The 27,808-nt window shown below is 39.2% G+C and overlaps 1 protein-coding gene across 6 annotated transcripts in view; it reads right to left on the bottom strand.

Annotated features, from left to right (window-relative positions):
• Nucleotides 1-27,808, bottom strand: part of CDC42BPB (CDC42 binding protein kinase beta) — a 110,041-nt gene that overhangs the window by 54,712 nt on the left and 27,521 nt on the right. For all 6 annotated transcript variants that reach the window (XM_042798995.1, XM_042798996.1, XM_042798999.1 and 3 more), the window contains exons 2-4: nt 17,323-17,414; nt 4,559-4,642; nt 920-1,015 (exon numbers count right to left, since the gene is read on the bottom strand). In XM_042798995.1, coding sequence (XP_042654929.1) covers nt 920-1,015; nt 4,559-4,642; nt 17,323-17,414 — 272 coding nt within the window. The remainder of the gene's footprint in view (nt 1-919; nt 1,016-4,558; nt 4,643-17,322; nt 17,415-27,808) is intronic.

Raw genomic sequence — 27,808 nt, 5'->3', positions numbered from 1 at the left:
TTGAGTATTTTCTCTTTCATATGCTTAGTTCCTGAACTCATTGTCAGCCTTTTATCAATACATTTCTTCTTATGTATAGTCACGACTTGCTACAGTGGTACTATCTAAAAAGTATTAGGAAGGTCAAAACTTTCACATTACAGCTATGCCAGTTGTTACAGAAATAACCATGTTTGCAAACCCAGTCTCAAGTAGCCACACGGAAGCTGTATGGTTCAGTGTATTGCAGTATGTTGAGGCTTTACTGACTTCGCTCCTGATGAGTGCTCTCCTGACTCCTGTAACTAAGGCAAACATAGCTTACGTGTTACAGTTCTAGTAACCCATCATTAAAAAAGTGTAGTAGAAGTAATGACTTTATATTATAAAGAGTTGCTAAAGTCTCTCAAACTACTGAGATGACCAGCCTGCCGTTTTAAAAACATGTTTTATTTAAATACTTTTAAGAAATAGGCTATTTTTTTCCCCCAAGGCTTTTAAAATATCAGTTTAATCAGGTTTTTTAAAATAAAATTTTAAATTACTTTTTCCATTTTTAAACAAAATCTTGCATCAAAAGAATTACTGAAAATTTAAAATAAAATATTTTTCTTACTTTCATGGAATTTATACATCTAAAATTATTTAACTTCAATGTTATCCAAAACATTAAACTTAAGCATGATATACTTTATGCAACGCTAGATTAGTTAAGGTGCTTAACTAAATCTCTATATACTATAGTACTACATGACTTTCTCACTCTCCTGAATTTACAGTCAGTCCCTTTGAAGTTTTTCTTCAAGGAGAAAACAAGAATGTTGAAACACTGCAGCAATGCATAAGGTAGACTGATTTATTGCACTAATATCCTTAAATGTACCAAAAAAAAAGTTCTTTCATAACCTAAAGCTTTTATTTGCAGATGACTCAAACATACCAAATAGTTCTCATCTTGAAAGGCATAGTGCAATGTAGTGATCCACTGACAATCTCCATTCACCAAGACATTTCTCTCCTCTCGGAAGCAAGCTGTCTAATGGAAGAGAGAGGAAAAAGCCATTGTCAACATCAACAAGTAGTTTTCACAGGATGAATACATATGGATGTTTTACGGGATTATTTAAAAGTACTGAACAGAGGTCTCTATTCATTGGCATTCAGTCTGCACAAGTGACAAACCAGGGACTCTCTGCAGGTTTTTAGTCAGGCATTCAGACTCACTAATCCTGACTGCAACCTTAAAAAAAAAAAAAAAAAAAAAAAAAAAAACAAAACACCAAAAAACACACAACAAAAAATCCCCAACCAACACACAGCACACACCACCCAAAACACCAAAAAGCCCACAAACCAGTTTGAGTCAACACTGAATCTTTGTTCCATGATGTATTTTTAAAAGCCAGAAAAATGATAACTTGTCACTGCAATCTGTAGCAGAAAGATAATGGCTCTTGGAAAGTAAATCTGGTTCTTCTGGAAAAGAGCTCTGTGAAAATAGAGTTTCACGTATACTTTTCTTACATTACAGTTCCAGACACTGCCAATACACTACAGGAAATAAGCAGATTTTACTATCACTGTCTTATCTTTGTCCAGTGTAATACATTTTCATTTTCAATAATCTTTCCTCTATTTCAAATAGCACATTGCAACACTTCAGAGAAGCAAGCTCTGTGTAACAGGTTCTCGGCATCTTTACATAGAAACAACTTCCATAAACTTCAAGCAAGTACTCCTTAATAAAAATATATTAGTGTTTTTATTGTATCAGAACCATCAAGATGCAGACGTTGGGACTCTTCCACTACTCTCAACTGAGAGCCATTCTTAGGATATTTGGTAGCTGTAGATTCAAGTGGTTGGGTTCTAGATAGCAACTGATTTTCTTTTTTTGTCATTGACACATGTCCAGATGTCTTAAAAAATGTACCATGGAAGGAACATGCTTATGAAGCCCAAGTCTTAAAATATACTGATTGCATTTTATAAAGGTATCTCAACCATTTTCCCCCAAGGAAGTAAAAGTCAATTTACATTTCTACTGAAGACCACCATACTGTGGCCATGTTGTGAAGTTAGTAATTATTGGTGCAAAGAGATGTAAATTGTAATTAAATGTTAACTGAGAGTGGTTTAATGGTTTATGAATGTGAGGCCAAAGTATCACTCTACAAAAAGTTTGGCAGCAACAGCAGCTCCAAGTAATCCTATCCCCTGCCCGCAGCACCAGAGCACAGCACTTCTCAGTTCTTCTGGCACCACGATGTGAGGAGGCTGCCAACACAGAAAACTAGTTTGTTTATTTTTAAAGGCACCAGTTCCTTGATCCAGTTCATTGTGCAACCTCAAATAGCAAGGGAATGTTATGAACACTTCAAAACCAGTGATGTTGCTGTACTCTTTGCATCACGAATTTGAAGTATAAAACTCGCCTTCTCTGCTTACACTAGCTTAAAAGGCCTTGAGATGTGCCTCAAAAAAGCAAGAAAGGCTATGTAATCAGCCAGTCAGGACTTATTTGGAACTGTCAACAGTAATACACTAATGACTATGTATTTTGCTGTCAGAACAACAAATACAAATGGTTCACCTTATGAACATAAATGGCACGCCTACTTTTTACTTGCAACCCATTTACAGATGTCAGATGATATTCACTAATCTTTCCTGTATTTTAGTGGCTTCCGACCATATGGTTGGTGTGGGGTTTTTTCTGCAACTAATACACAAGCAGTATTTAGGTAACTTTTTGCTCTATTCAGTAAGTCATACAAAAAAAACACAAACCAATATAACAACATGCTTCTCAAACCACTCATACAGGAGATAATAAAACACCTGAAGTCTGCTTTTCAGTGGAACTGTCCACTTAGACTACTGTATTCCTGCAGGCTAAATTTTAAAAACTAACAAGTTTTACCACATTTTGGAAATTTTAACATCCAAATGTTTTATGAACTTCATATGCAGGTTATAAAGTCTTACTTATCCAGAAGTACCAAATCGAGTGAGCAAACCGAACAGGAAAAGACAAAGGGGCACAGCAGAAAAACCAGCTCCTTTATTGTCCTTTGTAGAGAGGGAAAACCAGCTGAAAGAGAACTTCACCGGACTGTTACTTGTCCTAAGTGTGTCCTAAGAAAACTACTGCTCATTAGATACATCCTTCTTGGTGGACAGCCCTCCTCTACCTCTTGCCTGACTGAGAGGGTAAGAGGAGTTAGTCACAAAATCTGAAGACAAAATTTATAAACAGCTGTCTTCTCAGGACATCTCTACATGTAAAAGTTCCAGCTATTTAGGTAGGCCATTTAATTAAGTCACATTAAAAATGACTTAAGTAAGCCAGCATAGCTGTATTTCCATTAGAGTTTGGGAGCCTTCTACAAGCATCTGGGTTTAAACCACTTCTGTACCAACCAATGAATTAACCCAACTGAAATCTGTGTAGAAAGGGCACCAAATTTCCCTCATACAGGGGAAGGTTTAATGCAGAACCGCTGATGCAGCACAGCCAAGAGTGTGAACTCTTGTGACAGCTCAAAGAACAGCCGAGCTGCAGCGGCTGCCACCGCTTGTATAGAAGAGTAGGGACCAACGGACAGAGTGTGACTAAATCAGGCAAAGGCAGTGGTGAAGAGGGGCTTAACAAGAGGGAGGAGATTTATTCACAGGAAAAAGAGCTGGCACTGACTCCCTGAAAGCAAGGGAGGGACTAGGAAGGGTAGACTGAGGGGGAGGAGGACAGAAGAATGGTGCAGGGAAGGATCACCAGGCCCCGTCCTCGGCAAGCAGCTAACCTTTGTGCCTTAACAGAAGTGCTGCAAGTACCAATACACTGCAGGTATCTTCCCCTCAAATCTATCACTCATTTACCTGCTGATTTACGTAATACTACATTTGCTGTAAGGTTCTCCTCTACCGTCCATCAGCAGGTAACCTAGGAACATGCCACCTCCCATGGCATATTCTCAGTAGGTACTTTCCTAGTCTGTGAATGACTCATTCACATTTACATAATTTGTTGTGACAATGTACACCTTCCATTAAAAAACACCCTTCTTAAACAGATGCACCTTCTTAATACATTTTGTTTTACAATCCAAGTATGTGATTCCAAAATATTTAGTTGTAGTTTCACCAGTTATATAAATCCTGCTACAAACTGTAGGATGCAAAGCTCCTTAATGTATACTTTTTGAATGCAAGAGAAAAAAAAAAAAAAAGACCTTTTCATAATGTTTTTGTATACAGCTATGAATGTTATAGTAGCACCAATCTCAGCTTTCATGTAGTCTTTAACTTGCCTTTATTGTAAATAAAAATCTGGCCAATAAATTCAGGGTAAGAACTAGGGCAGACTTTCTAGTAAAAGAACACACAGTAACGCTGAGAACAACAGATGCCTGGAAGGGACTGTCAGACTTGATTGCATTAAAACAGCTTAAGGAAAAAAAAGAAAAAAGAATGAAGCTCCTATGTTCATGAAATAATTCTTCCTAATCTGGAAGAGCTTCAATGTAATTTTCCTAATTCCATTTAAAAATTCTCTGTGTTAAAGAACCATACTACTTACCTCTGCCCTTTTAAGCATTTCCCATTTATTTAGAATTTTCATGGCATAAATGCGCTCTGTACACTTCATTTTAACAACTGCAACCTGAAATAATAAGATAACTTTATTTAACAGAATCATGGACAGAGAAATACAATATTTAAACAGCTTAATATTCACAGAGAAACATGGTCAGAGAAATACCCTTTTTAAACAGCTTAATGTTCAAAAATTAATAAAAGTATATACTAAGGAGTCGTCAGCAATCAGCTCACACATTGATAAACTACAGCTTGAGTACTTGCTCCTTCGGTATTCCTCTTACATTATTACTATGTGCTTCAGGCACAGCACACCATGTGTGGTCAAGTGCTCATGATCAAGTACACAGGGGATGATACAGGAGGAGTATGAAGCTTTTCATATGAAGATGCATAGTAAAGCTCAATTGTTTGCCAGGAACAAGTGATGCTTGTACACCATGCCTTCAGCCAATGAGGCAACATTTAAAAGGGCAGCCTGAGAAAACAAGAAAGGCTGCTGTCAATAGAAATACACTACATATGACTAATTTGCTGTCACGTTTCAGGTTTCAGAAACTTGCAAGACACTTGCAAATTAACATGCTTTTGTGTACTGTATGGAGATATTTAAAAAGAAGCAAAAACAGTATTCATTTACTTATTCATCATTTTGCTTGAAGCATTTTACTATGCATCCTGTGTATCAGACTTGCTTAGACTGGTCTATTATGAACATTAGCTGTGCACATAGCTGTACAGTGGAAGAAAAAAAAAACAAGAATACAAAAACTTCAAAGCCTAGGAATGCAAAGTCATTATTTTGACCAAGACTTCTATTCTCCAAGATGAAAACTAATTTTTCTTGTAGTAAAGCCATAATTTTCACAATATACTTCTAGTTGGCAAAAGAAAAGCAGGCATCACAACTAAGCAACATTTTCACAGGACTACACATGGACTGCTTGAATATTTCTGCTGCTTCAATTCGTCCCTATTTCAGAAGTAGAAAACCAAACAGCTTTCATTGCTTCCAACAGAGCTCTGAATAGCAGTGGAAAAAGTAACAGGAATTGCATCAGCTTGCCTCTTCTGTTGCCTAAAAACTCTTATCTGTAAGGGATTCAGGAGCTACAGCAGCTCTGAGATGATGCTGACTACGAAACAAGGTTGGAATAGTGTATCAAGCAGAGCAACACTGTACTAAGAAGTCCTGGGGAGGGAAGAGGGAAATAGAATACCTCCCTGCACCTTATCAGTAAAGAAGCTCCAGCTGAGGGGCAGGGGGGCGACTGCTCCTCCAGTAACACAAGAATGGGATATGCACATTTAGACAGACACCTCACTCTGCAGATGCGTCCCTAAGCCTTCCACCCCTCAGTGCGTGAAGCTCCACTCACCAGGTCATGGAACAGGTGAGCGACACCTAATACACACAGTCATGTAACAAACAGACCTGAAGGACTAGCAGGTACCCACCACAGGAAAAGACATGGGAATCTGGCCCTAAACACAGCTGGGAAAGACAAAGCACTAAGCAGCAGCTCCTGTAGCTATGTAGAATATCCACAGCTACATTACATCCCAGTGTCTCCTGGCTACAAACACTGCTCATGCTGTGGGGGCAGGATGAGCAAGATGAGAAAGTCTCAACCAAACACATGAGGTTCCTTGGCACGTAGGAAACTGTTCAATACTGACCTTCAGTAATGGCCTAAAACGTTCAGCCTTGCTCCGAGCCTCATCATGCACCAAAGCCATTGTAACAACCTGTCTCCATGCACTTAATTGAATCATTACCCTGATACAGCTGAAGGCACACTGTAAATCAAACTGCATGTAAAAAAACTCTGAGGAACTGCAAGATGCTGACATTACCTGCTACACATTTTAAACCCTCTTCCATACAGAACATCATGACTCAGGAAATACCCCCATCTCCACTGAAGGGACAGACCAGAACTGAGCGCAGTTACCTGCTGCTGACAAACAAAAGCTCTGGGGCAGAAGCAATTTTCAAGCATAGCTCTTCAAGCCCTGCAGTAGCAACACTCAAATTTCATTAGGCAACAACACTAGAGCTGCTCAGCCATTTAAGTACAAATACAGTGCATAACTCTGAACCCAGCTGTGCATTTACTGCACTTTATCTAAAGCCATCACTGTCTGGAAGTGCTGCAGGATGGCAGAAGCTCGAAGCGTGCTCAGCTGCTGAGGAATAATGTGAGCCTGGCATCACGGAGCACACGCACAGCTGAGGAGCTGTGCAAATGTTAGAACAAAGTAGTATATGAGAACAGGCCTGGAAAAAGAAAAAAGAAAAGAAAAAGGAAGCCAAATCTATAGGACCTATTTGGCAATTCCCCACTTGCTATCTATATTAGTGCTATTTATTTTCAAGTGAAAGGACTGCTTTAAAAAGCCCAATTTAAACTTTCTGGAGGAAGATAATTGTCTTCTATGGAAGAAAAAGTAGAATTAATGAAAGGAAAGTTGACTCATATTTTCATATTAAGTGGTTATCAAGTTATGGCACCAGTAAACACACTGCTGATTCAGTTGTAAGGATGACAGCGGGACAGCTTCTTGTGCCAGCAAAAAAATTCATCCAACCATACAGCAAAATAGGCAATTCCCCAATAATTTCATCTCTGAAAAGAAACCTGAAAGATACAGAAGACGCCTAACAAAAGTAACAGAACTTTGGCCTGACTAGACAGGACTCCTCAACTTGTTCTAATCATTGGGATTTTTAGATAGATTTTTTTTTTTTTTTTAAAGAAAACAAATGCAAAACCCAAGCCTCACTGATAACCAAACTGAATCAGGGAAGCACAAACTAAATTATGTCTTGATAAACTCAGTACTATTATAAGCAAGAATATCATTGCAATATTGCAAAAAATCCTACACCCTTTGATCCATAAAACATCTCAGCATTTCCTTGAGTTAGCTTTCTTTTACTTTCTTCATCAGGCAGCAGTATTTCTAAGTTTACGTGTGTCATATAATGCTTTGGCTGCTTCTGAGATACTGTAGTATAGTTGTTTTTTCTTACTTTTGTATTAATTCCTCTTTCTCTGTCAAACCTCAAATTCAATTATAATAACCACACTGACCACTTTGCAATACAAGAGGTTTCTGTTTGATCCCACAATTGTGCTAACCGTGCAAGATGTCAGGTTTTAAATATGATGTCTCCTATACAACATACCAATCCACCACATCTACTAGCGTAAGGAAAAGTACTCAGCTGGTGTCCAGAGGTATTTCAAAGGACAGAGATTTGTACACTGCTACAAATGTGTATTGTAAGAACAAATGCATTGCTTCTATCTGCAAAGTTTAAAGGTCTACTGGCCAAATGAGTGCTCATGTTATGCACAGACTGTAAAAGACCAGGATTTAATTTAGATGCTTACTCTTCATTTCCAAGGCTATTACAACTTACACTGTAATAGAAGTTAAAAAAGAGGTATGTTAAGGATAATGAAAGAAAAAAAGGCACAAGCAGAGCTGTAAAATAGCTTCTGAAGAAGATTTAATAACCTAAAATATTCCAGGCCTGGAAAAGATAACAGCTATGACAGGCATACAAAACCACGAATGTCACAGAGAAGATGAATAATTATTTGCTGTTTCTCGTAATACAGAAATTGAAAAGCATTAAATAAAACAAAAAGATACCAAGATTAAAGAACTATTATTGTCACACAACAGTTTTGGAACTCATCCACACGCTGCTGTGGACACCTAAGTATTCAGAAAGTACGTAAGTAGATGCTTAATACCCAAATAAGACACACAGCAGAAGTCTGGGTGACTACTGACCACTGCATTACTGGTGTGGTTAGGGAGTCCCTCGGGAACTGGAAGTGGGGAGGGTTCAGCTCTGCTCTGCCCTTGGATTCTTTTCCTACACCTCTCTACCAGGTCAGAGGGATGCAATGTGGGCTAATTAATACACACCCCTTTGACCTGTGTCTAATTAAGAACGTTAAAACTTACCCACCTTGCATCTCATTGTGCTAGGTTGGAATGAAGAATCAGGAGTTCCGAATAGCAATAATCAGAGTGGTTTGGTAGAGAGATTTAGATGATTCTGTTTCACCAAGTCTTAAAACACTGACAAGGAAAAATTCCAGATGCAGGGGTTCTCCCGCCACTGCAACCCCCCATATGGGTCTAAGCTGTCACCAGCTGATTTGATTACCATCACCTTGACTTGTCATGCTCACGATTCACAGCAACAGGGACACTGCAATAAAGATCAAGTATGTTTCCTCAACAACCTCACAAAGCCTAATGAATTCTAGTGCCTACACTTAAACCAACTTTAGACATATTTATGTCAAAAAAAATGTATGAGAACTGGGGCTGAAGCATAAGTGAGAGTGAGCTGTGGTAACTACATGCCGTAACACCCTATCAGATTTGTATTACTTCTGCCATCCATTTTCTTCTTGTATTTTTTGCCTCAAAGCTGTTTCACTTGTACCACAATTAAATAAAAAAAGAACCAGTATAGCTAAAATATAATTTTTAGACTTTGGCAAAAGCTCGTGTGAGAAAATGCTCAACTGCCAATGATCAGCGGCTCAGACAGGACGCGTTGTGAAGCACTTTTTATTACGTCCTTGCAAGGCCGGGCGCCCCACCAGGTGGATGCACCAAACAGCCATTGTGCGATGGTTTATAGCCCTGGCTCCGGACCACAAATTCCCACCCCTGGCTCCTCACTGGTTGAGTACTACACGGTGTACAGACTTCCCGAACCGCCTACCGACATGCCTCTTCATGTATGTGTTCATATGTCGCATGCTGATGGAAATGAACCTGGGCTCTCTCCAGGGAGGAGAAGTTAATAGGCATGAGTTCAGCCCGCATACTAAGATGAAAAGTTCAAAAGTTCAGGTTCCCCAAGCCTTTTGGTATCTCCATCCACCTAAAACCAGTTCCAAGTACTGGGTCATCACAGTTAACAAAAGGACCGATTATCTTCCTGGCCACAGGCTAGGTGTGAATCGCTTCTCCTTTATCAGACTTGTTCTGCGAAAACAACACTCTTTCTTTCCCTTACACTAGTATTTTGCCCCTTGAATTGTTTTACAGAAGTATCTTCCTGCATTTTGATCTTCAAAACCCACTTGATATTAACATTTAGGACTGCAACATGCAAAGCCACCCTAAGCAAAGTTCCACGTTTCCTCATGCCCTGACGAAACCCACAGGGAGGGAATCGGAGCCAAAACAGCCTCTACAAACATGGTAGAACCTCCCACCGCTGTACTCTGCCCTCTGAGTGACATGATCAGCATTAGTAAGCAGCATCAAGTTACAAATATTCTTTTATGCAAATTGTAAGTATGGCGTAAGAAAGTGCAGAAATAATTTAAATGCAAGACTGGATTTCCAGAAAACAATTAAGATAGTTAACAAAAAGACTTCTTGGAAACTGTGCTGACATTAATTTCAAAGCAAAGATAAAAAAGCTAACCAGGACACTATTCATGCTCATGGCACGTTAAAACTTTGGGTAAAACTTATCCTCAAGGACTGGACTTTCATGAATAAGGTGAAACTCAAACGCAGAAAGTTCTCAGCTGAAGAGGAACACAGAGATAGAGGTGATAATCCTCACGCAATCAGTTCATAGCAGCAGGTAGTTAAGAAAAAGACAAACGTGACTCTGGAATTCATAGGCAGATACACACCACTAGAGATGGGGTAAACATTACTGCCTTGTAGAAATACAAACTCACTGGAAACCACACCTCAGAGGAATAAACCTTATGTGGAGCAGGTGTGAAGGACGACTGTTGAGATGATCAAGGAACTAAAGAGCCTCTCGTATTACTGTGGGAACAGAAAAAGCTTTACTTGTTCAAAAAAAAAAAAAAGGTGCATATGCTTGCTACCTACAAATAAAATTGTAAGGAAGGACATGAGTAATAAGGATGATAAAAGAAAAAAGATCTGCTTAGGCTAATGGACAATAAAATTACATGGATAAAATAGTGTAAAATTACCATGAATTAACCTTTGGCAGGAACTTGCAATAGCTTTAGACATTTGAGTAGAGATTTTAGACAAGCCTTTCAACCAAGAGAAGAGACAAAATGTCATTTCAGATGTAAATGATTTATCTGTAATGTCTTATTACCAGATTCATAATTGAATATTAGTCATTTCCCGCAGTTAAAGCTTGTATATGCCACTTTCACACTACTATTTCTGACCCATTCTATTCATATCTTGGACACCAGCTACTGAAAAAACATTGCAGGAACTGCTTTATCCTTCTGATACTATCGGATACGGAAAGTCTTTGATACATGGCTCATTAGTTAACAGTTTTAATACCACATCTTTGAGGAAAAATTGGTCTGGACTGCTCAACCAGGTTTTATTTTTATGTCTATTTTACATTTAAAATGAGCAAACAGCATCTTTTGGTCGAGTTCATATGTCACGGTGCACATTTCCAAAGCAAAATCATTTTTTTTGAATACACGGTGTGAATCTTCATGTTGTGCAAATAAGAAATCACTTCCAAGGGCCAGCCAGAAAGGTTCTGCAAACGAATAAAGGCCCTGAGTAACACCTCAGCTCTTCCTCAGCAGTCGGGGGGACTGCAGAGACAAATGGCTGATCTGGCAGCAGCACTACAATGAACTGTGTCTCTCCAGCTCCTTGCAACCTGACTGTCACCATAGTAACTTGGTGCTGCCATACAAACTGACACGGAGCTGGGGAGGACTAAGATAGCAAGCAGCCCTTTTGAAGCATTTTCAAAACAAAGCACCTTCTTTCTTCGTCCATTTCCACAGCAGAAAATAGCTTGCTTTGATTTTTTTTTTTTTTTTTTTGTGAAGAGCATACTGTAGAAAAGCAAGGCTAATTAAATATTTCTTCTGCATTGTATCTGAATGCTTTGACTCTGCATAGCTGGATGAAAAGTGTCATATATTGTGTGCAATACTTACACATTCTGTTACTCTACAATGTAGGAAGGAACAGTCCCTGCTGGGTACCTAATACCAATCCCCAAAGCTTCTGAATAGGTGAGACAGCCTTAACTGCAGGCTGTAGGCTCCCTGTGCCCCAGGTTAATTTCTAGAAGTGGATAAAAACATTAAACTCAGTACCCCACAGCTGTGATCACACAGTGGACAAGGCACAAACAGCTCTGCATCTCACAGCCAAGTATGACTGTCCTCATGAAGCTTAGGTTTTGCATATTCACTTTTGAGTCTCACTGCACCTTCAGCCAGAATATCTCTGATTAGGAACCACATAATTGATCAGAAACCTGTGGTCCACAGAGGATCCGTCTTGTTCCCTCAAGCATTATTTATTTTCTTCTGGAAACACATTTTTGTGTCTGTTGATCCCAGCTAGAACTCTGACTAAGCATCCTGAGTCAAGGTGACATGTACTATTACTAAACTCTACACAGATCAAGTCTGTACAGAACAGCATTTATATGAAAAGGTACTTCTAATCCATCAAGAGCAGTAACACTTAGGTGGGGCACACTAAGAGTTTTAGTTATTTTTGTGCTAAGCAAGACCAAGCAGTTCCACCCTTCCGCTGGAACCACTGTAAGTGTTGCTCATTCAAGAAATCCTTGCTAACAAACAAGGGAAGGAAAACAATTGTTTCAGTCCCATGCTGCCAAATTTCCAGGAGGTGTCAGCCACGTTATACAATCAAAGTTCTCAAACAAGGTACATCTAGACGCAGTTTTTCCTTCAACAACTGCTCTTCATTTAAGTGTGTTAATCTACAGCAGTGTGCCTAAACGGTCCTATACACAAGATGAGGAAAAGTCATCTTAAAGATTTACAAGTACATTACTAAGAGGTCAGATGAAGCTTCCAATGGAGCAAGTGCAAGTATTTAGAGCCAGACAGTCCCCCCACACAGGATTCTACTCCTATCCCTGCCCATACTGCAGCATTAGTATTCCCTTAGCACGCAGAGGCAAACACCAAGCACCCGGAAGGCACTTCTTAGGCTGGCATAAACTTCTCAGATAAACACAATCCCAGCAAGCACAGGTTCTCAGGACATTATTTCATTTCAAATAACGGTCCACAGTGTTTCTAGACAGAAGGAGTAGTCAGGCACATGCAACCTTCAAACTACAGGTGGGTTTGGGTTTTTTGTTTTTGGTGTGGTTTTTTTAAAGGTCTAAAAGCCAAAGGAGTTTTCCATCCTATGCTCGTATCTTTAAATCATCTCCTGCAGAATGTGCATTTTCTCTAGTTAACAAAAAACTTCACCCTACACAACGTATTTGTTCTTGCCTACAAAGACAGACTTCTACATTAATTTTATTAATAGAAACCAGAATTAAGGTTACAGAACACCATTTAAATTCTGATTTTATTTCAGGGGGCTTTTTAATTATTATTAGTTTTATTCCTCATGGATGTTGCCCCTTTGCACATGACTTACCCGCCTGTATGACCCACAAAAAAAAACCGACTGAAAGTAACATTGGAGCACTCACAAAAATGTTCCACCCAGCTTTGTACGCTCCCAGGTGAATACACCGTAGGAGATGGGGAAGAGCCATGAGTATTTTATCCTTCTAACAGCTAGCATTCCAAATTATATGCTATTCTAGCTGTCACGGACTCAAAGAACATTTCAAACTTCTCTTCATAATTATGAAGCTTCTGAAAAAACTAAATTATGTTCTCAAGCTAGTGACGACAGGAGTCAGTGCCTTAAATATTGCTGTAAAGGATATTCAAAACGTTCAATTTACCATGCAAAATGGCTGGCTTAGCTCATGAGAAAAAGAGAACTGCATGTTTTGTCAGGTGGCTAGAGAAGAAATCTCTAAGTTCTGAGCTAGGCTATTTCTGTCCTAGCATAATAATGAGAACTTTAAGAAACTTTTTTTTCTCTTGCTTTCTCAGATCTTCAGTCATATAAGAACTTTCACTCAGGTGGTTTTGGATTATCTGTTGGATTTTTCCTCATATTGCTAGAAAAAGTGTAAAGAACCAGGTTGAGTTCTGCTGGTTTGAAAAGGAGAAAGAAAAAGGCACTGACATGCCAGTAAAGGTATGCACTGGTGATTATATCAATCTGCCTTAGATACTGATTTTGCAGTTGTGTTCACAGGGACAAGCTCACATGTGGTCTCATTCCTTTCTCTAGTCACAGACCATATTTCCTTGGCTTACATGTTGTGTGGCAAAAATTGACCACTGATCCTGACTAATAACTAATATCATGACTTTGTTTTGTTTAAGCTACCTTTCTTCAAAGCTAGTGACTTATGCAGAAGTTCTCTGGAATCTAAAGCCCCTGAAATTCTCCAGAAAGTCCAAAGTAGCTAAACTGAGAAGAATGGATGGTAGTTTTCATCCTTTTTGAAGTCTAGCTTGTTTAGCTGTTCAGCATTTAAACTACTTAATTTTAACAGGAATGTGTTTAGTTTAATTCTGATTTATTTATGTATTCTAACAAACATTTTGTAAGTATTTTTAACATTTATTTCTAGCAGATAGTTGTTTTCGGGTTTTATTTTTTTTAAACAAGAACTAATGAATAATCCTATAAGCACTAGAATCCTAACAACTAAATTCTAATGTAGTTGCTATGTATGTATGAACATACCATGAAAAAATTACTTGCAGCTCCCCCATTCAGTTTTCTGAAGTGTTGCTTTATAGAAGTCAGATGTCACAAGTGCCTCTCAAGAAACTAGATTTTATTTTCTTATTATAGAATGTCAGCCTTTATATAATTACTATTGTATAATGCTTATAATATTTGGCAGTTATAGCAGTGTAGTATACACAAGGGTCAAAGGATTCATTCATAAGCAAAAAGCACAAAATATTCTCTGGCAAGTGGGATTAAGCAAAAAAAAAAAAAAAAGAAATCAATGATGCCTGCATAATTTAAACTGATCAAAAATTTCAAGCTGCTACAACTAGAAACTAAAGCTTTTATAATTAAAAGATGAACAAGGCAACATGATACTGACAGATAACTAACACCACTGACTTTGTGATCACTCACAGCTCTAACAGAAGGATGAAAGTAAGACACTTTCTCATTTCAGTTCTGTGAAATTTCATTTCTACTGGTGGGGGGATAGGATGTACAAATTGCTTTAGTTAAGTTCCATGCTTTTCCAAATGAAAGAATATAAAAGACATTGTTGATTCAAGCACTCCAAACACTTAATACAAGTGTCTACCCAGAATTTGTATCTTTTATACACTTTAAGACTCTTGATCTGAAGCTAAGAAAAGTCATCCTAAACCCCCTAGGAAGCATAAAGTGAAATCTGTTGAAATTCATATAAATACTTCATCTGTTCTTGTACTGAGATTTCCAATTGGTCAATTCCTTAAGTGGAGAAGAGCATCTTTTTCAAAAAGAACAGAGCAAGTACTCTGGAAAACAACTCTTCCTTAAAGTTATACTATGTGAAGGCACCCCTAACACTGATTCCATCTGCAAGTCTCTATAAAGGGTTCCCTTGACCTGAAACAATTTTTGATAGCTGTAGCATTCACAAGTCTAGTTCAGAAAAGATCCAGAAACCACTTCTAATCCCATCAAAAGACAAACTGTCAAAACACTAATCTAAAATGCTTTAGCTATCAGTGGTCACAGCCACTATAGCAAGTAATTAGTCACAGCAAGACCAGAAAAACAGATGAAAGTAGCCTGTGATGAGCTTTCCCACCTATACTGCATGCAGTTCAGGAACTTTGCTTCAGACTGTATCTAGCCTGGTGTCCCAGACCAAACATGCTTTGAAGCTGTTAGAAGAGTCAAACCCAGTGATTCTTATGTACTTGGGGCCAGAAGCACATTTGGTGCACACCTGGAATGGAGGTTCCGGTTTAGTTTCAGCTTCCTCCAAAAGAAATCCAGGTCATGCATAGCAAAACCATTCCGCAGTAAGCGGGGGCACTCTCTTCAAAACTGTGCTACTGCTTTGAATCAAAATCCTAAGAGAGAGGTAGACAGTTACCAACTACTGTCTTGATTCTCTAAGCCTTTTATCTATTCATAAACCACTCTGCTCAGACCTCTTTTCTGTACTTAATCTGTAGCTTTCAGCCCTTCCTTAGACTTAGCAATTTTTTTTCCTATTTCTGTCTTTTCCTGACAAACTCTTTGCAGTAACTTTTATCTCTAAAAGCCATGTTCAAATAATATGTGCCAGCTAAAAACAAACACTCAAGTGAAACAAACAACTAATTTTCATGTAGTATTTCCACTACCCAAAGGTAACACTTCCTTTTTTGTAACAAATGTTGCAACTCATCAAGTTCAACATCCACTAGAAAGTGAACTCTTGTATTACAGGTCAAGTTGTTACTATTTATCTTGACATTTTACTTAAAATGCTCAAGTTCTGTAAGCAGCTATGCTCACGATGATTACACGTTTACTGACTACATCTTACCTCATCACATCATTAGGTGATGGTACAGATGAAGAGATGTTCTTGAAACAATACCTGGTTTAGGTGTCCACTTTCTTCAAAAGCACACTCTGAAGCAGTTTAAAATTATGTGGATATGAAGCTATTACTTCATCCACTACCAACTGCATATGCACGTACAAACCTCACTGCTCTCTGAACCTAGGTCGAGTAGGGCCCTAGCATTTTTCTAGCTCAGCTTCTGGTCTGCCCGTGATACCTCTGTTCCTCAATCAAATCCTATGTGAAAGAGTTTGATGCGTCCAGGGCGCACCATGCTTGGAAGGAAAGCCCTGCAGGGCCCACAGTCCTGCTCTCTGCAGAGACAACAGGAGATGAAGATAAGGAAGACTAGCCCTAGCCACCAACAGCAGAAGTTGTAACTAAGTGCAAATGGGCAAAAGTGAGCTGCTAATGGCTGTCACTACATTTGATTTTAGTGTCCAACTGCTTAGAAGAAGCTTCCTGAAAGAAGTCCAAGAGTTTTTTTACTTCCAGAAATTCTCTAGTTAATAACCTGACAGCTATGGCCTCAGTTACACATACTTAAATGCTGAAAGGGTTGTCTTTGAGGTTCTCCAGTAGTCTCAGGTATCCTATGCCTACTGGAGGGGACACGCTCATGAATGCTTTTGCCAGTGAACAAGCCCTATCAGACTTCTGTGACTGCTGAGACTTTTGTCAAGCCTATTAAGAAGTAAAGCTTCAGTCCAGGGTCTTGGGACTGGCGAGTCCTCAAAACACAAGGCGTTCCTATCATCCCAGCATGATTCAACTTGCTGTCCAAAAAACAGATCCAGCAGCCTTTGATCTTCAAAGATGACAGGGAACAGCCTTTGAGGCAGCCAAATGCGTCTTTCTACATTACCAGATTGCTACAGAGACAGGCAGATGGGTGGAGCAGCCTCTGCGTTCCTACCATAGAAGCAGCCCAGTTCTGTGTTAAATTATAGCAGCACAGAAGAGTACATATGGCAAGTGGGAGAAGAGATCCCAAATTCAGCTGTGCAGCTGCTAGGTGGGACCACCCTGTTCATACACACATCGAAGAGACACTTGTTCCGCTACACTGAAGTCAGACTGAGCCAGTCACAGAAATGGCAGAACTGGACACAGGTCCCTGCTTCAAAGGAACCTATCACTAGTACCTACCTACATCCCATGTTTGGAACTATTTTAACACATTGGTGTGAATCTTTTATCTTTAAGGACAAGTACAAGCCAACTGTAGCAAGAAATCAGATGCACAAGCTTTCGAAATGACATTACTACAACCAAGAGTAAAATTCTCTTACCTCACCAAATGCACCTCTTCCAATCACTTTTATAATTTCAAAGTCATCTCGATGGAGTTGCATTTCCTTTACCAATTTTGTAAATGGTCTTGCTGTTTAAGGAAAAAAAAAAAAAAATCGATTATGAAGAGATAAATTGTAAGCCAAAATAATTCATAAAACAGATCAAAAGTACTCATTGCATATCCAGTACAATAATAGTTTTTCAACTACTATTAGAAATATAAAAGGAAAAAATATTAATTTTACTGTTTAATTAACACAGAATTTTTTTTAAAGTTCAATTATATGATTGGTTCTGCCTTGCTGCCAGTGAGTGAAGAGCAAAGTAGACTTTCAGAAGGACTTTTTTCCCCCCTTTCTTTAGGGTTTTGTGAATCAATGAAGGGCCATGTGAAAGGGAGAGCTGACTCTTTATTGATAAACCCTACAGAAAAATCTATTATATCCTTCAGACACTACAATAATTCCCTTCTTAAACAGAGTTTAGCTTTACTTTTTATTATTTCAGCTAGTACCAGGTAAAGATTTAATGACCCACTCACAAGAGATAGCTGTGTCTACTCAATAGCATTGAAACAATTTTCTACATGATCTGTGGCTAATTTAAGATTTTTACTTTGAACTATCTTTTATATTAAGCAGTATTCACCAAATGTCAATTAGACCAAGTATTGAAGGGCTGCAGACTAAGAGATGTTCAGCTATTAACTAAGCCATACTTTATTCTGGTGGCCCCACTGGATTCAAGACATTTCTCAAAATACCTGGTTGATAAATTCCACTGTACCTGCAGATCCCATCCATTTTCTCCTCTCTTTTCCCATTCAGAGTATTTGGCATGACAGTATGTCACAGGATGAGGATTACTATTTAGATACAACCTTTGTTACAATTCATTACTCTATGAAGACGGAATCAATAAGGAAAAACAGTGGTACAAGCTAAACTGCACAAGAGCAAGTATAGTGTCTGCAAAGCAGCGGCTTACACAACTAGGCACAAAAAAAGATTTCTTTTTACCTCATCACAAACATTAGACTAAAAAGATGGAAGTTTTTAAACACATGTATTTTTCCCATTTGCAACTGAATAAAGCATCATGGAACTACTACTTGTAATTCAGCCCAGACTCCTGTTTTACCTCACCTTACATTATCATTAAGCTAATGAGTTATAAGCCGAACAGGATTCCTACAAGAGGGGTCGCTGCCCTGACAGTGTGTTTCAGATGCTAACACAAACAAACCAAACCTTACAAACACACAGAAGATACGGAAGCCTGAACCGGAGATTACAGACTTCAGTATGAAGTCTTACCAGGAAAGCTTGAAAATCACTCAGCAAAAATTCATATAATAGCTAATAAAATTAAGAAATAGCTGTAATGAATAGCCAAGCTGATTCGTTGTACTTAGAAGAGGTGTTACTGAAAAGGTTTCTTCCACAAGTAATACACCTTCTACTGGATGTTTCTTGCCTATCCAAAGTACAAAATTTAAGAATGAGGCTCTGCTAGATTTTCTGCTAGATTCCCCATTTCAGCTGGGCAGAAATGCCTATCACAGTGTCCCCCACCACAAGGCTATTGACACTGTCATCCCAAAACTCCAAATTGTTTCTAAGAAACCTGCCCAGCAACAGCAACTCAAACCAGTTCAAAACATATACCAGTCCAATCAGACATCTATACACTGCCGAGAGCTGTGATATATATCAATTATTTTGCAAGGTTCTCTTGCCTCCTTCCCATCAACCAGGGCAGACTGAGGAAATGCAACTACAGATAAGAAATAGATGTGAAAGTTCCATGATTGAGTTATGGATCGTTACTACAGAATGCAGGTCGTTAGACTAATGTTGCAGAACACCAGCTTCTGTTATTAAAATTCAAGGGGAGAGGAAATGAAATCCAGTACTTTTAATTCTGGAGGCTACTAACCCAAGAATAAGACCTTTATTTCTTTCTTTTTTTTTTTTTTTTTTAAAAAAAAAAAAAAAATAAAATCAATTTTAGCAATAATTCTAGCCAGTAGACAGAATACCAAAATAATTTGTTTCAGTATTTATAAAAAACCCTACTGCTTTAGAAGGATCACAAGCAACTTTCAAAACAGGAAAACACAAACCTACGCTAGTTTAAGCTGTCTTGTACACCTAAAAAAATCCCCTTATTTCTTTCACTTTGTTTTGTCAACTGGTGACAAAATATTTTATTATTTTGTCTACAGTTTTCCTTGCATTGAAGTGTATCAAAATTCACCTTGCTAAAATTGGGATTTGGTTTAGAAATGCATTAGGTCATATTAAAGCAAGTGAATTCAACTAGTTTTATATTTTAAAAGGTAATAAATAAGTATCAAGCAGAGCACATACTTAAATTTGAGTAAACAGAAGAAATAGTTAGCAGACCTCATTCGCCTTACCACCATTTCAATTCAAAACCTGCAAGACTCCTAGGTTGCTCCTGCTTTTTCCATCCCAGTTAGTCAACTGAAGTACTACATACTAAAAGGAATGAGTAAATGTAAATGAAAAAAAGTATTCCCTCCTAAAAGGAAGTTACTATTTTGACAAGCTATTTGTGCACTTAACTAATACTGGCTTTTAGTATTTAGCAGGTGTTGGTGTTCAGAAACACTGCAACTTCAGTGGTCTCTCTCTTGGAAAATTTAGCACCAAACATGAATATCTGAATGTACAGAAAAATTTTAAACTGGATAGGATTTCCCCTGAAACGGAAAAAGTAAAGTCTTTGTCAAGGCATCTAAAATTCCTTAAAAGTAAATAAAATTTGAAAAGAAAACCTAATATCCACAGAATCTCATCATCACAGAGACTACAACAGAGGTTACGCAGCAGATCAGAACTCAGAGGAGGCAACACACCAGTAATTAATTTAAACTGATATTTGCTTTATTAGCATTTTGGAACCCTGTTTACACCAGGAAGTGACCTGCTGCTTTTCAGTGCTGAATTGCACAATTTTTACCTCTTAGTAAGATAAATCAAAAAATATTTCCAATTTGCTTTCCTGCTTGCTGCTCCTCAACCCTCTATCATCGAGATCAGCAGCATGCACAAAACTGGCAAAACTGAGGGAGCAGAAATTTGCACCAAAAAGTATCAGAGAACTGTGTTTTCTCTGCTTGCCAGGAAGATGCCAAGTGATATACCTGCCACTATGTAACTGGTAAAAAGCTCCAACTTCTCCTTTCACATATCACTATTTTATAAATAGGAAACCCAAAGCAAACTTCTCTCCATATACTGGAACGAATAATTACACTTTACTGATTAGTTTCGATCCTAATATTAAAAGCAGGACTTATGATTTGGAGTTGATTTAATACTTAATGAAAGCATTTCATCCTGGCAAACAGAAGCCTTAGCTGTACTGGGGGTTTTGCTGGTAGTGATTACTGAATTTTGTTATATATACTGTTGTCAGGGTAACATTAGCTGAGAGTAATCGCAAGAGTTTGTTTATTCATGACTGTGAGGCTGTAATCAGAATTTGGCAGAGGCATTCTACATGCAATATATTTGTAAGCATAACTGTCTTTTCTCTCAAGCTGATTTTGCATTATTGTACTTATACTTGTTTGGAAGAAGGGTGTTCTCCATAAGGCCACAGGAGAAAAAAAAAAAAAAAAAAAACAAACAAAAAAACCCACAACAAACCTAATTTTAAGGATCCAAGAAATTTGTGGTCTCAAGAATATAATACAAAACAGTGACAGTCAATGTTTTGATCAATATTCATAACGGGAAGTGAAATGCCAGCATTTATTTCTTCATCTAAAACCAGGGTATGGATGAAATACATAATACTCCACCCACAGACAAATTCTATTCTGATCACATTCTCCTCTTCCCCTTGTAAGAAACTATGAACTAAGGGTATTGTTTATTGAAATTTATGTTAAGCTCAATGTAAAGGTTAGGCGGCAAAAGACAGAAAAACTGCTTATGCAAATAGCTGCCAGACACCGCTTGTGTGAGACAAGATAACCTGTGAGACAAGATGACCGCGTGAGACAAGATAACCGCAATTGCTTACACAAACCAGATACTTGTGCAAGCAGAAGGGGTACTGATCAAAGACAACCACGAATGTAAAAATGTATAAAAAGGAACTGTTTGAACTGATCAGTACGGCAGTTGGCGGAGCGCAGACTCCCCTGTCGTCCAGCGCTGTCTTTGCTCATATTCTACTTGCTATAATTAATAAAATTATAATTGGATTATGATCCATTGTGGTCTCAATTTATAACAATTTCATGGTGCCGTGACTCGGATAAGGAACGGTGGGCTTCTGTCCTCCGGGGAGGCGCCCCGCGGCAATCCGCGGCCCCGCGACTGATAGCCCACCCCAACCTTACCGACGAACCTAAATTCTAGAATAATGAGCAAAGGAGAAACCGGTAAAATCCCATAAAAATTCTGTGCACGGGAGTCCGGACGAAGACGCAGGATGCGTAAGTATATTGCGAATTTGTTCGCGGGTTTACCGTTCGGGCGGGATTGGGTTTCCTGGATTATAACGAATGAGAGGTTCGATATACTGAACCAAGCGAGTGCGGACCCTTAAGTACTGCGTTTCCCATTTCCCGCGAGGGACTGGGCCAGGAACAAGGGGAGCAAGTGAGTGTGTGTTTGTGGATAATCCAGAAGATGGGGGCGAAGGGCAGCAAGCCTTCGACTCCCATGGGAAGGGTACCCACTGTACCTAAGAATACCCCTCTGGCATATATCTTAGACAATTGGAGATATTTCCCTGGAACACTAGGGAAAGATAAGCAGAAAATGATAGAATATTGTACTAAGATATGGGGAGGGAAGAAGATTTCTAAAAATGTCTTTTGGCCAGTCTGCGGGTCAGAAGAAGATTGGATAAGGCAACAATTAAATCTCTGGGTTAATAATAAAAAACCCCTTAACCCGGAAGAAAGTCAGTATGCGGGAGTGTGGCTAAAAAGACTGGGAGCTAGACTTTACCCGCTGAATGAAATAAACTAAACAAAAGAAAAAGAAGGAAGGGTTAGACGAAACCCTTCTAACCCCCCCTCCTTACATTTCCCCTCCTGCTCCCGCAGCCCCTCCAGAGGTCCCCAGAGCGCCCACTCCCCCACCGGAGTCGGAACAAGAGTCTCCCCCTCCTCCTAGACGTGTAACTAGAAGCCAAAAAGGGGCAGCTCAGATGTACCCCCTAAGGGAAATACCCATGGGGGGACCTCAACCCGTGATCGGATATATTTCCGTACCCCTAAACTCGGCTGACCTATGAGATTTTAAAAGAACCGAGATGGGAAACTTAATTGAGGACCCACTCGGAGTGGGAGAAAGATTAAATCAATTTTTTGGACCAAACCTTTATACTTGGGATGAGATGCAATCTATCCTTGGTCAATTATTTACTACCGAGGAAAGAGATATGATTAGACGAGCAGGAATGAGACTGTGGGATGCTCAACATGCCCAGGGACCTCAAGCGGATATTAAATGGCCACTCCAAAGACCTAATAGAGATAATCAGGATCCGGTGCATAGAACTCATATGCAGGACCTGAGAACTATAGTAATTCAGGGAATTAGAGAAGCAGTACCCTGTGGCCAGAATATTAATAAAGCATTTAATGAAATGCAAAAGAAAGATGAGAGCCCTACTGAGTGGCTGGAACGACTGAGGAAAGCCCTTCAGCTGTATTCTGGGGTAAATCCAGACGACCCTTTAGGGCAAGCACTCCTCAAAACTCAGTTTGTGGCAAAATCATGGGAAGATATCAGAAAGAAGATTGAAAAGTTAGAAGACTGGCAGAATAGAGGGTTGGATGAATTATTGAGAGAAGCTCAGAAAGTCTATGTAAGGCGAGAGAAAGAGAGCAGCAAGTGACAAGTAAAAATGATGGTAGCAGCGGTCAGAGAGGACCGTAAAGGACGAACTGGTAAACACAGATCTGCTGGAACGAAACAAGGGAACGTAGTAGTAAAGAAGGAACAGAGATGTTGTTTTTACTGTGGAAAGAAGGGACATATAAAGAAGAATTGCAGAGAAAGGATCAGGGATGAGGAAATATTGAAAACGGAATAGGAGAGCCAGGGGCTCTATATCTTAGGGGACCGGAGTCATCATGAGCCCTTGATAAAATTAAAAATAGGTCCCCATAAACAAGAGTTCACCTTTTTAGTAGACACTGGGGCTGAAAAATCGACTATTAAACAAATACCTGAGGGATGTAAAATTTCCCCGGAAAAAGTACAAGTAATTGGGGCAAAAGGAGAACCATTTAAAGTAAACAAAATCAAAAATGTGGTATTCGAAACTGAAAATAAATTTGGAATGGGTGAACTCTTGCTCGTCCCTGAAGCAGAATTTAATCTGCTAGGACGAGATTTAATTGTTGAATTACAATTAGAAATTAAAGTGAAAAATCAAGAGCTAACAGTGTCTACTTATCCTTTGACCGTGGATGAGCAAAAACAAATTAACCCCGATGTCTGGTACTCTCCGGACACAATTAGTAGACTGGAAATCCCACCGATTAAAATCCAAGTTTCTGAACCCCACATACCTGTGAGGGTAAAGCAATATCCCATTTCCCTAGACGGACGGAGAGGATTAAAACCAGAAATTGATCGATTATTAGCACAAGGAATCTTAGAGCCTTGTATGTCACCCTTTAACACCCCCATTCTGCCTGTAAAGAAACCAAATGGGAAATATCGGCTCGTACATGATTTAAGGGAAATCGTTTAAGGGAGCACGGGGCGGCTAGGGTTAATCCCTTGCGGGGAAGTCCCAGCGGCAGGAATTCAAGGGGGGATGGGATTTGTGGATGTGCCGCTCACTAATGTAGAAGTGAGGGCGTATAAGAATGAATTTAGGAGGTTTTTAGAGGACCCTGTGGGGCTGTCAGAGAAGATTGATCAATTTTTGGGACCCAGTATATATATACATGGGAGGAGATGCAGTCGATTACGGGAATTTTTTTTTCTCTCCTGAGGAAAGACAGATGATCAGAACGGTTGGAATGTGGATATGGGAGAGAGAAAATCAGCAGGGGATACCCGGGGAAAGGAAACTCCCTGTAACCCCTCTGCAGTGGAATCAGAATGAACAAGAGCGGAGGAGAGATATGAGTGACTCTAGGTCATTATAATAAGTGTCTGGAGGAACTCCTGAGAGAAGCACAGAAAGTAGATATTAGGAAGGATGAAGAAAAGGCTAAAACTAAAGCTAAAATTATGATAACTGCACAAGAAGCTGTTAGAAATAAACACAAGAAATCTCAGACGGGAAATCACAATTTGAAACAGGCAAGGGAATGAAAGGGAAGGTGGAACCAAGAGGCACCACTGGCTAGGGAAATCACAAGGGAATGTTTTCATTGTGGGAAGGGGGGGCATTATAAACAAGAATGCCCCCAGAGAATACGGGACCTGTTGGTGTTTGAAGTAACCCAACAGGATGAGGGTGGTAATCACTAGGGGTGTCAGGGACTCTACCTCCTGGGGGATATACCAACAGAAGAGCCCTTGATAAATTTGAAATTAAGACCCCAGGAGGAAGATTATGTAAAAGATACAACTTGGGCTGTAGGGGCTAAAGGTGAAGGGGTTTTTGGTCCCAGTTATAAAGAATGTGTTAATACAAGGGGAAGATCAATATGCTGTTAATGATTTGTTGTTAATGCCAGGGGTAGGATGTAATTTGCTAGGTAGAGATTTACAAGTGCAATTAGGAATAGGTGTGGTGCTGGGTGAAGGAAAACTAGTGGTTAAATTACTAGAATTATGGGAGGAGAATCGGGGAGGATATTTAGGAACCAGAGCATAACTGTTTGGATTTTATAAATTATCAAACGAAAATAAGAGAAGATCTGTTAAATAAACCTTTGCCCTATAGAGAAAAACTATTTATTGATGGGTCCTCTCGATGCCTAGAAGGAAAAATATTGGGTTATGTAATTATCGAGAGGCAGAAGATGGAAGTGTTTGAAAAGGGGAAATTACCTGCTGGGTGGTCAGCACAAGTCTGTGAACTCTATGCCCTAAAACAGACATTGGTATATTTGAGAGATAAGGAAGGGACAGTGTACACAGACTCAAAGTATGCATTTGGAGTGGTCCACACATTTGGAAAAATATGGGAAGAAAGAGGGCTTATAAATACAAAAGGGAAGGAGCTAGTACACGAGCGGCTGATCAGAGAAGTTTTAGAAGCCCTGAAGCTCCCCACAGAAATTGCAATTGTGCATGTGAAAGGACATCAGAGGGGAGCATCAATGGAAACAAGGGGGAATAATTTAGCAGATTAAGTAGCCAGAGAAGCAGCTACAGAATCATCATTGGTAGTTTTATTGGTAATAATACCAGGGGATTATGAGAATTTAGCCCCAAATTTCACAGAACAAGAAAAGGATATACTTAAAAATAAGGGGGGAAAAGATTCAGAAGGAAAATGGACTTTAGCAGATGGAAGGCAGATGTTAAACAAAACAAGATCATGAGAAATTCAGATCATGAGAAATTCTGTCATTAATACATTAGAAAATACATTGGGGAACACAATCACTTTGTGATCATTTCCTTAGACAATATGGGTGTATAGGAATATATATATGGTGGCTAAACAACTAGTTGATCGATGTTTGATTTGTTAAAAAGTGAACAAAAAGGTAATGAGATAAAAAAAAAAAAAAAAAAAAAAAAAAAAAAAGGTGGCTGGGGAATAGGAGCTAGCCATACAAAGCCTCCAGGTAGACTTAACAGAGCTACCTTAAATACAAAGGTGGAAGTATTTGTTGGTATTAGTGGCTCACTTAACTCATTGGGTGGAAGCAATCCCCCACACCAAGGGCAATGGCAAGCATGGTATCCAAGGTGTTACTGGAAAACATTATCCCCAGATATGGATTAATAGAAAGAATAGACTTGGGCGGAGGAACACATTTCATTTTAAAAATTATATACAACAGCTATCTGAAGCCTTAGGGATCGAATGGGCATGGCACACCCCATGGCATCCTCGGAGTTCTGGAAGAGGAGAAAGAATGAATCAAACTTCAAAACAAACCTTGACTAAGTTAATGATTGAGACTCAGATGTCTTGGATTAAATGCCTGCCATTGGCCTTATTAAGGATCAATACTCAGCCACGAACAGACCTGGGTATTTCTCCCTATGAAATGATGTTTGGATTACTATGTATGAGTAATGACAGGGATATTGTCATCCCTGAAGTAGGAGATCAGTATGTAAGAAAGTATGTAATAAGAATTGGTAACACTTTAATGAAACATTGGTAACACTTTAATGAAACTGAGAAAGAAAGGACTTCTGCCTCAAATATCACCATTGGCTTTTAATATCCACAATGTAAAACCAGGTGATTGGGTATTGATAAAAGTGTGGAAAGATTAATCATTAACTCCCGAGTGGGAAGGTCCATTTCAGGTGCTGCTGACCACCGAGACAGCGATCCGAACAAAAGAAAAGGGGTGGACTCTTGCCTCCTGAGGAAAAGGACCGGTGGAAAAGCCTCAGGAGTGGACTGTGGTACCATCAACTGACCAACTACAAGTCACCCTCAAAGGACTAAGTAAATTCATCAGGAGGGGATTGAATGACTCTTAACCAGTGGTTTGACTGGGTTTTTGACTGGGTTCAGAGGTAACACTGTGAAAATTTACTTATTCATTTACTTACTTGCTGTATAAGGAAACAAAAACAAAAAAACAGACAAAACCAAACAAAAAAAACTGTCAGGGAAAAGCTGGCGTTTACCGAGCATTAACTGACAGACATGTGAGATTATGAGCATTTTGGAGTCAATTAGGCATTGCTAGAAAATCAACCTAATTGAGTAATACCTTGTCTCGAGTGTATGCATGGATGTCATGAAGCGTGGGTTTTGTGTGAATGTGAAATGTGTTACCGGATGTGGTATTTCTTGCAGATGGAGAAAATTGTCTTATAACTGTATAGGGAAGGGGCATGAACTGTAACCTTGATTTACGGGGAAAAAGAGGTTAGTCCCCAGAATTTGTGATGTCCCTGAGAGTTGATGGGAGGACACTATCGGAAAGTGCCAAAATTTTGCTTTGCTTAGAAACAAAGGAAGTGGCTACAAAGGAGCTGCACTTGAATTGACTAACTCTTAACACACGGATTTGTTAAACAGTAGAGGGCAAGACCGGGTTAACCTCTGTGCTCGCCACCAAGAAGACCTTTTTCTCAGCTGTGGGCTGCAACCCCATAGGCATGAGAGGTGGGAGCATATGTTATACCGGACCTCTGCTAATCATCCTGGTATGGTTTGCTTTAATAGTGGCAAATTTGTGCAGCAAGTGCTTTACTGTTATGTCCAACATCAGAGTGGCTTTGCTTTCCCAAAGACAGAAGGGTGGATGGAGATATTTTTAGTGGGAAGAAGAGAATCCAAGTAAAAGATGTGACAGAAGTAAAACAGCCAGTACCAAAA

The sequence above is a fragment of the Tyto alba genome, unplaced genomic scaffold (genome assembly GCF_018691265.1).
Source record: "Tyto alba isolate M040663 unplaced genomic scaffold, T.alba_DEE_v4.0 Super-Scaffold_29, whole genome shotgun sequence".
Classification (NCBI taxonomy): Eukaryota; Metazoa; Chordata; class Aves; order Strigiformes; family Tytonidae; genus Tyto; species Tyto alba.
Note: the sequence above shows the minus strand (reverse complement) of the source record. Positions and strands in the feature narration are given on the sequence as shown.